At 37.7% G+C, this 13,368-nt stretch overlaps 1 protein-coding gene across 1 annotated transcript in view; it reads right to left on the minus strand.

The window, feature by feature from the left end:
- Positions 1-13,368, minus strand: part of LOC111142719 (desmocollin 3) — a 52,331-nt gene that overhangs the window by 22,979 nt on the left and 15,984 nt on the right. Inside the window, exons 6-9 of the mRNA XM_022496001.1 lie at positions 12,721-12,865; positions 7,733-7,899; positions 5,012-5,146; positions 4,434-4,619 (exon numbers count right to left, since the gene is read on the minus strand). Of these exons, the coding sequence (XP_022351709.1) occupies positions 4,434-4,619; positions 5,012-5,146; positions 7,733-7,899; positions 12,721-12,865 (633 nt within the window). The remainder of the gene's footprint in view (positions 1-4,433; positions 4,620-5,011; positions 5,147-7,732; positions 7,900-12,720; positions 12,866-13,368) is intronic.

A 13,368-nucleotide genomic window follows, 5' to 3' on the forward strand; every position in this document is an offset into this window, starting at 1 on the left:
TTTTCAGCATCTATGGAGAGTATCATATGGTTCTTGTTCTTTCTTTTATTAATGTGTTGTATCACATTGATTGATTTGCGGATGTTGAACCAACCTTGCAGCCCTGGAATAAATCCCACTTGGTCGTGGTGAATAATCCTTTTAATGTACTGTTGAATCCTATTGGCTAGTATTTTGGTGAGAATTTTTGCATCTGTGTTCATCAAGGATATTGGCATGTAGTTCTCTTTTTTGATGGGATCCTTGTCTGGTTTTGGGATCAAGGTGATGCTGGCCTCATAAAATGAGTTTGGAAGTTTTCCTTCCATTTCTATTTTTTGGAACAGTTTCAGGAGAATAGGAATTAGTTCTTCTTTAAATGTTTGGTAGAATTCCCCCGGGAAGCCATCTGGCCCTGGGCTTTTGTTTGTTTGGAGATTTTTGATGACTGTTTCAATCTCCTTACTGGTTATGGGTCTGTTCAGGCTTTCTATTTCTTCCTGGTTCAGTTGTGGTAGTTTATATGTCTGTAGGAATGCATCCATTTCTTCCAGATTGTCAAATTTGTTGGAGTAGAGTTGCTCATAGTATGTTCTTATAATTGCCTGTATTTCTTTGGTGTTAGTTGTGATCTCTCCTCTTTCATTCATGATTTTATTTATTTGGGTCCTTTCTCTTTCCTTTTTGATAAGTCTGGCTAGGGGTTTATCGATCTTATTAATTCTTTCAAAGAACCAGCTCCTAGTTTCGTTGATTTGTTCTATTGTTTTTTTGGTTTCTATTTCATTGATTTCTGCTCTGATCTTTATGATTTCTTTTCTCCTGCTGGGTTTAGGGTTTCTTTCTTGTTCTTTCTCTAGCTCTTTTAGGTGTAGGGTTAGGTTGTGTACCTGAGACCTTTCTTGTTTCTTGAGAAAGGCTTGTACCGCTATATATTTTCCTCTCAGGACTGCCTTTGTCGTGTCCCACAGATTTTGAACCGTTGTGTTTTCATTATCATTTGTTTCCATGAATTTTTTCAACTCTTCTTTAATTTCCTGGTTGACCCATTCATTCTTTAGAAGGATGCTGTTTAGTCTCCATGTATTTGGGTTCTTTCCAAATTTCCTCTTGTGATTGAGTTCTAGCTTCAGAGCATTGTGGTCTGAAAATATGCAGGGAATGATTCCAATCTTTTGATAACGGTTGAGACCTGATTTAGGACCGAGAATATGATCTATTCTGGAGAATGTTCCATGTGCACTAGAGAAGAATGTGTATTCTGTTGCTTTGGGATGAAATGTTCTGAATATATCTGTGATGTCCATCTGGTCCAGTGTGTCATTTAAGGCCTTGATTTCCTTGTTGATCTTTTGCTTGGATGATCTGTCCATTTCAGTGAGGGGAGTGTTAAAGTCCCCTACGATTATTGTATTATTGTCGATGTGTTTCTTTGATTTTGTTATTAATTGGTTTATATAGTTGGCTGCTCCCATGTTAGGGGCATAGATATTTAAAATTGTTAGATCTTCTTGTTGGACAGTTCCTTTGAGTATGATATAGTGTCCTTCCTCATCTCTTATTATAGTCTTTGGCTTAAAATGTAATTGATCTGATATAAGGATTGCCACTCCTGCTTTTTTCTGATGTCCATTAGCATGGTAAATTCTTTTCCACCCCCTCACTTTAAATCTGGAGGTGTCTTCGGGTTTAAGATGAGTTTCTTGTAGGCAACATATAGATGGGTTTTGTTTTTTTATCCATTCTGATACCCTGTGTCTTTTGATTGGGGCATTTAGCCCATTAACATTCAGGGTAAGTATTGAGAGATATGAATTTAGTGCCATTGTATTGCCTGTAAGGTGACTGTTATTGTATATTGTCTCTGTTTCTTTCTGATCTACTACTTTTAGGGTCTCTCTTTGCTTAGAGGACCCCTTTCAATATTTGCTGTAGAGCTGGTTTGGTATTTGCAAATTCTTTCAGTTTTTGTTTGTCCTGGAAGCTTTTAATCTCTCCTTCTATTTTCAATGATAGCCTAGCTGGATATAGTATTCTTGGCTGCATGTTTTTCTCGTTTAGTACTCTGAATATATCATGCCAGCTCTTTCTGGCCTGCCAGGTCTCTGTGGATAAGTCTGCTGCCAATCTAATATTTTTACCGTTGTATGTTACAGACTTCTTTTCCCGGGCTGCTTTCAGGATCTTCTCTTTGTCACTAAGACTTGTAAATTTTACTATTAGGTGACGGGGTGTGGACCTATTCTTATTGATCTTGAGGGGGGTTCTCTGAACCTCCTGGATTTTGATGCTTGTTCCCTTTGCCATGTTGGGGAAATTCTCTCCAATAATTCTCTCCAATATACCTTCTGCTCCCCTCTCTGTTTCCTCTTCTTCTGGAATCCCAATTATTCTAATGTTGTTTCGTCTTATGGTGTCACTTATCTCTCGAATTCTCCCCTCATGGTCCAGTAGCTGTTTGTCCCTCTTTTGCTCAGCTTCTTTATTCTCTGTCATTTGGTCTTCTATATCACTAATTCTTTCTTCTGCCTCATTTATCCTAGCAGTGAGAGCCTCCATTTTTGATTGCACCTCATTAATAGCTTTTTTGATTTCAACTTGGTTAGATTTTAGTTCTTTGATTTCTCCAGAAAGGGCTTTTATCTCTCCGGAGAGGGTTTCTCTAATATCTTCCATGCCTTTTTCGAGCCCGGCTAGAACCTTGAGAATCGTCATTCTGAATTCTAGATCTGACATATTACCAATGTCTGTATTGATTAGGTCCCTAGCCTTTGGTACTGCCTCTTGTTCTTTTTTTTGTGGTGAATTTTTCCGCCTTGTCATTTTGTCCAGATAAGAGTATATGAAGGAGCAAGTGAAATACTAAAAGGGTGGCAACAACCCCAGGAAAATATGCTTTAGCCAAATCAGAAGAGATCCCAAATTGTGAGGGGTGAGAAAGGGGATAAAAAGAGGTTCAGAAAGAAGAAAAAAAAAAAAAAAGAAAGAAACAAATAAAAAAAAAAAGAAAACAAAAAAAGAAAAAATATAAAAAGGAAAAGAAAAATATATATATATTAGATAAACTAGTTAAAAAAACGTTAAAAAAGAAAAGGGTAAAAGTTAAAAAAATTTAGCAGAAGAAGAAAAATAAATTGAAAAAGAAAAAAAATAAATTAACTGCAAGGCTAAAGAATCATGGGGAGAAAACCATGAGTTCCGTGCTTTGCTTTCTCCTCCTTTGGAATTCCGCTGCTCTCCTTGGTGTTGAAACTGCACTCCTTGGTAGTTGAACTTGGTCCTGGCTGGGTTTCTTGTTGATCTTCTGGGGGAGGGGCCTGTTGTAGTGATTCTCAAGTGTCTTTGCCCAGGGCGGAGTTGCACCGCCCTTACCAGGGGCCGGGCTGAGTAATCCGCTCGGGTTTGCTTTCGGGAGCTTTTGTTCCCTGAGCGCTTTCCGTAGAGTTCCGGAGGGCGGGAATGAAGATGGCGGCCTCCCGGTCTCCGGCCCAGAGGAGCCGAGAGCCCGGGGCCCCACTCCTCAGTGCACCCTCAGAGAACAGCGCCGATCCACTCCCGTCACCCTGCCTCCGGCCGCGCTCCGAGCTGACCGAGCCTGCGACCGGTTCAAGGTAACCCCGAGCTTAGAGCTTACTCCTCGGCTCTGTCTCTGTAGCCGGCTTCCCTGTTCTAATACCTGTAAGCTCTGCGACACTCAGACACCCCTGATCCTTCTGTGACCCTGCGGGACCTGAGGCCACGCTGACCCTGCGTGGGCTTCACCCCGGTTAAGCCTCTGGAGCGATGTCCCTCAGCGGAACAGACTTTTAAAAGTCCCGATTTTGTGCTCCGTTGCTCCGCCGCTTGCCGGGAGCCGGCCCCTCCCCCCGCGGTCTATCTTCCCGTCGCTTTGGATTCACTTCTCCGCCAGTCCTACCTTTCAGAAAGTGGTTGATTTTCTGTTTCTAGAATTGCTGTTCTTCTTCTCTTCGATCTCCCGTTGGATTTGTAGGTGTTTGCAATCTTTAGATAAGCTATCTAGCTGATCTCCTGCTACCTGAAGTAGTCTCAGCCTGCTACTTCTCCGCCATCTTGACTCCTCCTCCAAAAGAATTCTATTTCTTCTAAGAGAGATGGAACTCAGACCATTAGAGACTGAACCAGGGGATATAAGGAGAATAATTTGGGCACAGTAGAAGTAAGGACTTCTGAGAATCAAAGCTTTCCAAATACGGTATCAGCTGCCAATGGAGATATGGAGATCCTTAGAATTGAGAATGTCCAAGCATAAGCTTGGTAACTAATGACTGGCAATAAAATTATAGAAGAAAGACAGCATTAGAAGGGAACAGCTGGACTAAACAGACTAAGCTCTATTCCAACTTCTGGAGTCCTTGATCTGAAACTCTTTAGTTGATTAAACCATTAGTTGAATGAATTAGATTGAAGTTGTCAATTATTCATTATTACTGTACCTTTACAACATACAAAACGCCTTCATTAGTTTCTTTGTCTGTGCTGATTTTGAAATGTCCATTTTCATTGCCCTTCAAAATGGTAAAATTGGCTCTCCAATTGGCAGTGTTAATTAAGTCCTTATCTTCTATTGGCATTCGTAATATCTCCACATTGTAAGCATTTTCCTCTACTGATGCTTCGTACTGAAACAGAAGAAAACTCATTAAAAATTTACTTTATAAAAAGAACTCTACAAAGGAAATAAAATATTTCTTCCACTCCAAGAATACTGGTTCTTATAGTTTTTATCTAGTTTATTTAAAGCCATGAATTACAAGGACTGTTGTTTCATTAAGGAATATCCTTGAAATGAAAGAACTACATGATAAATGAAGATGAATGTTACCTGCTTTTATTAGAAGGAGGTAATATAAATACTGCTACGAATAAATAAAAGAATTATATGTCAGCTATTTAAACTTTAATTTTATTCATAAAAAATAAACATCAAAGTATGATATATATTTTGTTAATTCATATTAAATAACAAATGACAGTTGACAAGTGGAGGCATATTCTGAAATTAAATACTTACGGTATTTTGTTTGAAAGTCGGTGCATTGTCATTTGAATCTTTAACTGTGATCATACAGGTTGATGTACTCATCAGTCCAAAAAACTGACCATCCATGTCTTGTACTTTCATTATCAGTGAGTACTTTTCTACAGTCTGAAAACAAAGCAAATATTTAATTAGTTTTGAAAACATATGCTTTGACTTACAAATGAAACCTCAATTGTACACTCTTCTATCCATGCTTTTATTGGATTCTGTATTTGTATACACTTTAAGAAATTGGAAGACAGGGAGAAGCTGAAAAGGTAAATATGGGTTAAGTTACAAAAAGCCATACTAAGAATTTAGATTTACACTTAAGTAGCAGATAATTAGGAAAAGTTTTGTGGGAATCCTAGGGGGAGCACAAAATAAGAACATCTGAGTTTTAGAAAGAAGTTTCTTCAAGATTTAGTATCATTTGTGGTAAACTGAGCTGAAAATCAAAGAAATTATCTAAGACGGGTGATCCAAATGTGAGGCAGTAGTTGCGAAGACAGAAAGAATGACAGGCAAGTTCCTTGGGAGTTAGCATGCAGTAGGATGTAATGGTAGGTTCCATATAAAACATAAGAGAAGAGAGAAAGTTGAGTATGATGTTCAGCCATCCTACTGAGACAGGCAGAGGGCGTGTATCATCAACTGTCACGTAGCAAATGCTGAGAGCCCATTCTCCACTGAGGTGAACACTAGCAAAGTTAGCAAGGAGGGCCAAAAGGAAAGAACTGTGTTTGGCATATACTGGATTTTATGCACCTACAGGAAATCTAAGGAGAAAGGTTCAGAAGGCACTTGGATGTATGGACCCATACTTATGGGAGAGCTCATAGCCAGAAATACCAATTGGGGGGCCAATAATATGTAGATGGTCATTGAAATTACAGCAGGAATCAGACTATCTAGGAGAGGGTAAGGGAAGAGCTGAGGATAATAGGAACAGCAGCAGCATTTCAAGAATAGGGTAAGTAAGAGCACTAAGCTATACATACTAAAATGGAAAGATCAGAGAAACCGGAAAAAGAACCAGGAAAGAGAAGAGTTTTATTAGGTGCCAACAATAGACAGGGGCTCCAGGCAATGGGTGGACATAGCCATTAGGAGGTCACCATGGACTTCAGGGAAGAGTTTTTGCAACTGGTGTGGTGATGATGAAATGAACTCACTACTTTATGACATAATTACTTCTGTTACCTTTCCCTCCTCTCTTACTATCCAGTAGCCACTCCTTTTTTTGTTTTGTTTTCACTTTTTGACTTCACTCATTTTCAATTTCCTGCTGTCTCTTCCTCCGGTGTTCATTTTGCTTATACCCCTTCCACATTGGAAACCAACATTCTCACCCTGAAATGCTCCTCCTTTAGGCCCCAATGTCTGATACCCTGCTTTTTCTTCCTCTAAATGCACTGGGTTTTTTGTTTGTTTTTATCTCCCTTGTTCATTTCTTTATTTTCTGTGTTGTTTTCACAACACTCTTAGAGGTTGCTCCCCGAAAAATCCAGTTGGCCTTTTTTTGATCAGGAAAACGGGCCTGGGTTTGACCACAGATCTGTACCTCACAAGATGTGTACCCTCAAATTATTTAATTTTTCTAAGCCTCATTTCTCCACCTGCAAAAAATGAGGGAAGATGCTTATATTTGCTTGATTACTACATAGACTACCTATCCCACATACACAAAAACACATTCATGTTGACCCTTCAAACTTGCCCATTTGTTATTACCATCCTGTGCTTTCTCACATATAATGTCCGGACCACAAACAAAAATAAAAATAATAACCAACAGAACCTTTATACTACTTTTGATTTCTTTTCATGGGTTCTCATCGTCCCTTCCCTTTTTCTTTGGCATCAAATTCCACTGATTTCTTCTGTATGTTATCTCTCCATGTCATACTGATCTCTCTATTTGTGTTAATCTGGTTATAGTGGGAACCACGGAGGTGTGGTAATCAAGCTCTTTAGTGCACATGAAATCGATTTATCTGCCTCAGCCAATAATTCAGGGCTTTGAGTTAAACATAGGCTGACAATATAGACAGAGCAACAATAACAAAAAGCAGAAGATTCAGAGCAGTAATTTGATTCAGGAGAATCACTATGACTGTCACATTTGTCCTCTATAGATTGGATGGAACACCTATCTAGTCAAGCAAGGAAATTATAGACTGCATAGAATTATGCATCAAGAATTTGAACTTAAAGTGCTCCCTACCTGACAACATGCTAGTACTATTATCCAAACAGTGTGACAGGTTTCCTAATAATCTATCAACTTAATATCAACTAATTCATTCCTCTTAAAAAGCACCCATCAACAATAACTGGACAGGGGTCAGTCTATGATCTAAACTCATGCAACAAGCAAAATTAATTGTCCTACATGAGAACTGAAGCCTTTATTGAGCTGGAACCATCTAGCCACATACAGGAATAGAGTAATAGTTAACAACAGCAACTATCATAAGAAATATATTTTGTTCCTACTCCTACTAAGCACCAATTGATCTGCAGTAATCCTATGGCTTCTCTTACCTAAGAAAATAGAAGTAATATTTTAAAAAAACAAAAAAAAACAGGTAACAAGACCAGGAATTCTTATGTCTAGAAACACCTAAGACCACGGGAGAGCAAACTGCAGTAAATGGGGTAGGAATCTCAACCCCCAGTAAAATGATGTTCCATGGAGCGGAAAGCTACCTCTCGGTCCAGATAATGAGAGGTTATGGTGATGACACCTGTGCTGGGATGCACAGCGAAGATCCCAGGGGACCTTGGGCTCTGCTCCAAAATGCTATACTTCAGGCGTGTATGCATCGTGTCTGGTTCATCTCTGTCTGTGGCACAAACCACTCCCACTGTAGTACCTACATGTTAAAAAAGAAAGAAAAAAAGCCTTTAGTTTCAAGAACTACAAAACATATTTAGGAGTACTTATATTTTTCAAATTTTAACAATGATAGTGGCAATCTAATTTTAAGTGTATTTCTTATCTGAGCTATTCCATCTTTAGAGAGCACCAATGAAGAGGACTTCAGGTTTTTAATGTAAAACCCTATGATGCTGGGAATCAAAGTGCACTTTTACTCTGTTCACTGTTAAAAATGTTTGACAGTAAATTACTAAAAACTTATTTAAAGGCAATCAAGAATATTTTCAACATGGGGCACCTGGGTGGCTGAGTCTTTGGGCGTCTGCCTTCTGCTCAGGTCATGATCCCAGGGTCTTGGGATCGAGCCCCTCATCAGGCTCCCTGCTCAGTGGGGAGCCTGCTTCTCCCTCTCCCACTGTCCCCCGCCCCACTCCTGCTCTCTCTCTCTCTCAAATAAAATATTTTAAAAAAAGAAGAATTTCGGGGCACCTGGGTGGCTTAGTGGCTTAAAGCCTCTGCCTTCGGTTCAGGTCATGATCCCAGGGTCCTGGGATCGAGCTCCACATTGGGCTCTCTGCTCTTCGGGGAGCCTGCTTCCCCCCACACCCCGCCTGCCTCTCTGCCTGCTTGTGATCTCTATCTGTCAAATAAATAAATAAAATCTTAAAAAAAAAAAAAGAAGAATTTCAACACATATTTCCACACACTTCAATAACAAATCTAGCTGGAGAGAGAAACCATTTGATTTCCTACATAAATCAAATTTTTAAATTTAATTTCTGACTAATAGATAAATCGAGACTGACTTGGCATATAATTGTATAAATGGCCAAGCTGACCTTTCACAGTCTAATCTCCATTCTCTGATGTTTTTTACTGGTCTCTGACGTGTCTCGTTCTCTCTCACCTGCTAAGCATCAACGCTCATTGCCCTCAGCCCCACTTAACCCTCAGGAAGGAATTTCATACTATTCACCCTTCAGGAGGAATTTAAGTCAACTGTTTCTTCAGTTGGAGCTATTAATACTTGTCATCTGTACAGAACGTAAGAAAATTGTTCTGGTAAAGGATTACAGCTATCAAAGCAGGTGGTATTGTATAGTGTTAAGGACAGTGTTCCAGTGCCCATGAAAATATAATACATAGATCCACTTTGCCTATAGCCCTGTAGGTAAGACTGACCTGGGGAAAAATATATAGACAGATACAGTCACATATATACATATCACACACATATACGGATTTGTTGAAATAAAAACCAATTAATGTAAGAAAATATTAGTTTTAAATAATTTTTCAATATATGTCCTTAAAATCTGCGCATATGTGTGTGTATAAACAAATGTATATATACACATACATATAAAAATAGTAGAGAATATCCAATTACCTATTTATAAATAATGACAAGATTTTTGCAGCAGATCCATACAAAGACATGAAGTAATCATCTTATGATAAGAAAACAAATGTTTATCCATGTTTGCATAGAAAAAGTTTCTAATCTTTGTAAGGCAGAATACTTTCTTCTTGCAATTTTACTGACAGGACACAAACACTATTTTAATTCTCTGGGTAAGAACTGCATTACTTACACAGAAAAATCTTCCTAAAATATTGACTTCAAAAGTCCTTTTCATGAGTGCTAAACTTAAATATTAGTTGAGCACCCTTCGTCCAAATCTCTGTGTGTGAGTTAAGACAAAGTCAAGGAACACCTAATAGTTCAGAGTATCACAGCCCAAACTGCCTCAAACCTTCTCATGTGAGAGGCTTCAAGTGCCTTAGATTAATCAGGGCATCAAAGAATTTGTCCTTGATTCTTATCTGTCACTATCATAGAGAACAGAATCCTCGAGAAAGACTTGGCAACCAATAATCTCTCTTTGGAAAAAAAAGAAAATAGTACCAGAGTCATTGCCATTGTGAAGCTAAAAATATTATATGTCATCTAATGTAATTAGCTCCTTTTACAGATCAGAGAACTCAAAGGGACTTCCACCATTTCCCACAGTGAGTTAACAACAGACCCCAAATCGAAAACTAGGTTTCTTAAACATCAAACCAACAATTTTTATTTTTTTAATTGTACTATATGAGTAATAAAGAGATTAACATCTATGACATCAAATTATCAAAGTAAAATATAAAGAGGAATAGCAGATATAAAAATCTAGTGAAGATCTAAGTAACTACTTGAAACTTAATAGGCAAGTTAGCAAAGTCATCCTTTATGAATGAGTCCACATTCTTTCAACTTTATTGTGAATGGTTATTTTCCATATTGTGAATCTCAGAAGACATCATAATGCCACATTTGAAGGGCCAACTAGCCTGAATACTTTGGTTTTCCATGTGTCTGAACAAGTGTTTAGAACATGTGATATAACTGTCTCTAAAGTTATCCCCGTATTCATTCTAAATTGGAAGTAGTATAGTAGTAGTTTTAAGAAAGGAGATAATAAAAATAAGAGCTTTAAAAAATTGTGTTTTCAATAGGTGTTATTTAATACCTTCCTAAATAAAACCTAATAAAAATATTGATATTAATTTTAATTTTATTGTGACTTTATTCTGTATGTCTTCTATTGGAGGTGAGAATAATGATAAGCCCACAAAATGACAAAGTGAAATAAGGTATATAAACTAAATATAATTCAAAGCTTAAATAACTGTTATCTGTTTTTATAATTAATTGGTATCATATTGACAACACGAGATTCCTGTACTACCCTGTAGGTTACACTCTGTTTGGATATGATAGGATTCATATTTTCTGGGAAATAGATACTGGTTCAGTATCATCCCAAGATAATCTGGTCTTGAGTAAAAAAAACCCAACGTCTCAAAAAATGTAAACAAAAATATTTAATATAATACATTTTACTTTTAAAAGTTCCCTTACACAAGGGAAACAAAGGCAAAAATGAACAATTTGGACTTCATCAAGATAAAAAGCTTTCATACAACAAAGGAAACAGCCAATAAAACCAAAAGACAAAAGACAGAATGGGAGAAGATATTTGCAAATGTCTTATCAGATAAAAGGCTAGTATCCAAAATCTATAAAGAACTTATCAAACTCAACACCCAAAGAACAAATAATCCAATCAAGAAATGGGTAGGGGCACCTGGGTGGCTCAGTGGGTTAAAGCCTCTGCCTTCCACTCAGGTCATGATCTCAGGGTCCTGGGATCGAGCCCCGCATCGGGCTCTCTGCTCTACGGGGAGCCTGCTTCCCTCTCTCTCTGCCTGCCTCTCTGCCTACTTGTGATCTCTCTCTGTCAAATAAATAAATAAAATCTTTAAAAAAAAAAAAAAGAAAGAAAGAAATGGGTAGAAGACATGAACAGACATCTCTGCAAAGAAGACATCCAAATGGCCAACAGATACATGAAAAAGTGTCCAACATCACTCAGCATCAGGGAAATACAAATTAAAACCACAATGAGATACCACCACACACTGGTTAGAATGGCTAACATTTACAAGTCAAGAAATTACATATTGGCAAGGATGAAGAGAAAGGGAAACCCTCTCATACCACTGGTAAGAATAAAAGCTGGTTAGCCACCCTGGAGAACATTATGGAGGTTCCTCAAAAAGTTGAAAATAGGGGCGCCTCGGTGGCTAAGTCGGTTAAATATCTGTCCTCGGCTCTCAAGTCATGATCCCAGGGTCCTGGAATCAAGTCCCACACTGGGCTCCCTGCTCACTGGGGAGTCGCCCCCTTTACCCCGCTCATGCTCTCTATCAAATAAATATTTTTTTTTAAATGTTGAAAATAGAGCTGCCCTATAACCCAGCAATGGCACTACTAGTTATTTATCCCAAAGATACAAATGTAGTGATCCAAAGGGGTACCTACACCCCAATGTTTATAGCAGCGATGTCCACAATTGCCAAACTATGGAAAGAGTCCAGATGTCCATCAATAGACGAATGGATAAAGAAAATGTGACATATATATATATATGTGTATATATATATATATATATATATATATATATATATATGTGTGTGTGTGTGTATATATATATATATTACTCAGCCACCAAAAAAATGAAATCTTGCCATTTACAATGACGTGACTGGGACTAGAGGGTATTTTCCTAAGCAAAATAAGTCAACCCGAGATGGACAATTATCATATTATCTCACTCATACGTCGAACTTAAGAAACTAAACAGAAGATCATAGTGCAAAGAGGAAAGAATAAAACAAGATGAAATCAGAGAGAGAGAGAGAGAGAAACCATAAGAGACTCTTAATCTTAAGAAACAAACTGAGGGTTGCTGGAGGGGAGGAGTTGAGGAAATGGGGAAACTGGGTGATGGACAATCAGGAGGGCACGTGATATAATGAGCACCAGGTATTATATAAGACTGATGAATCACTGACCTCTACCTCTGAAACGAATAATACATTGTATGTTAATTAACTGCATTTAACTTAAAAACATAAGTAAAAAAATAAAACTTCCTTACCATAAAGTATGAAAGAAATAGGCTTTTATGGGTCTAAGGAAGGATAGATTTAACTAAATGGTAGTCCTGAACTTCTTTACCTCAAAAAAGTAGCTTTAACAGAATTGAAAAGCAGCAATACACTGGGAAAATATTGGCAATGTGACAATAGGTTAGTATCCTTACTATGTAAAAAGCATTTTTAACTAGATTTAAAAAACAGTTAAGAGCAAGATAAACACCAAGGAAAGTAAGAGCAAAGGAAATGAACATACATTTCCTAGGAGAAAAAATATAAATGGCAAAAGAAAGCACATACAGAAAAGTTCAATTTAAAAAAATTATCTTACCAACTCTGCTACTTTCTGGAACTTCAAAATTATAAACAGCTTCTGTGAAAATAGGGTGGTTGTCATTTTCATCCTCCACTCTGATGGGCAGTGGAAGAGGTAAGTCTGCTGAATACCCATCCGCAGTCGAAGCATAGGCAATCAACTGGAAAACAGGAAAAAGCAAAGCCATTAATACTTGGCTCTAGCAAGAGAGAATACTATGCTTTATCTGCTACCTTCTTTGCAAATCTTTCCAGTAATTAATGACTTAAAAAATTCTATTCAATTCTTTTTTAATCATCAAAGCATCAAATAGAAGAACACTTTTAAGTGCTGTAAGAGGAATTCAGTATTTGGTAAAAAATGCACTTCAAATAAAACTCCAAAGTACAGTCAAGTCAGAGACAACTTTGTCCATTAGACTCAGAGTATAGTTCTTATTCTCTCCATAATCAGAACGTTATATTGGGGAGAACAATGAAACTCACGCAATGGGAACGATCCCTATTATATTACCTAAAGAAAGCCATGATTCTCAATCTTGCAACTAACAAGACCTTTTATTGTTTTGCCTAATAGATCACATATTTGTAAGAGATTTTTTAACAGAACACATTTACCAGTTTCTGCATTGCCAATTAATCAAAGGACAATATAATGTCGAAT

The sequence above is a fragment of the Enhydra lutris genome, unplaced genomic scaffold, assembly GCF_002288905.1.
Source record: "Enhydra lutris kenyoni isolate GAN:26980312 unplaced genomic scaffold, ASM228890v2 scaffoldscaffold8, whole genome shotgun sequence".
Taxonomy (NCBI): domain Eukaryota; kingdom Metazoa; phylum Chordata; class Mammalia; order Carnivora; family Mustelidae; genus Enhydra; species Enhydra lutris.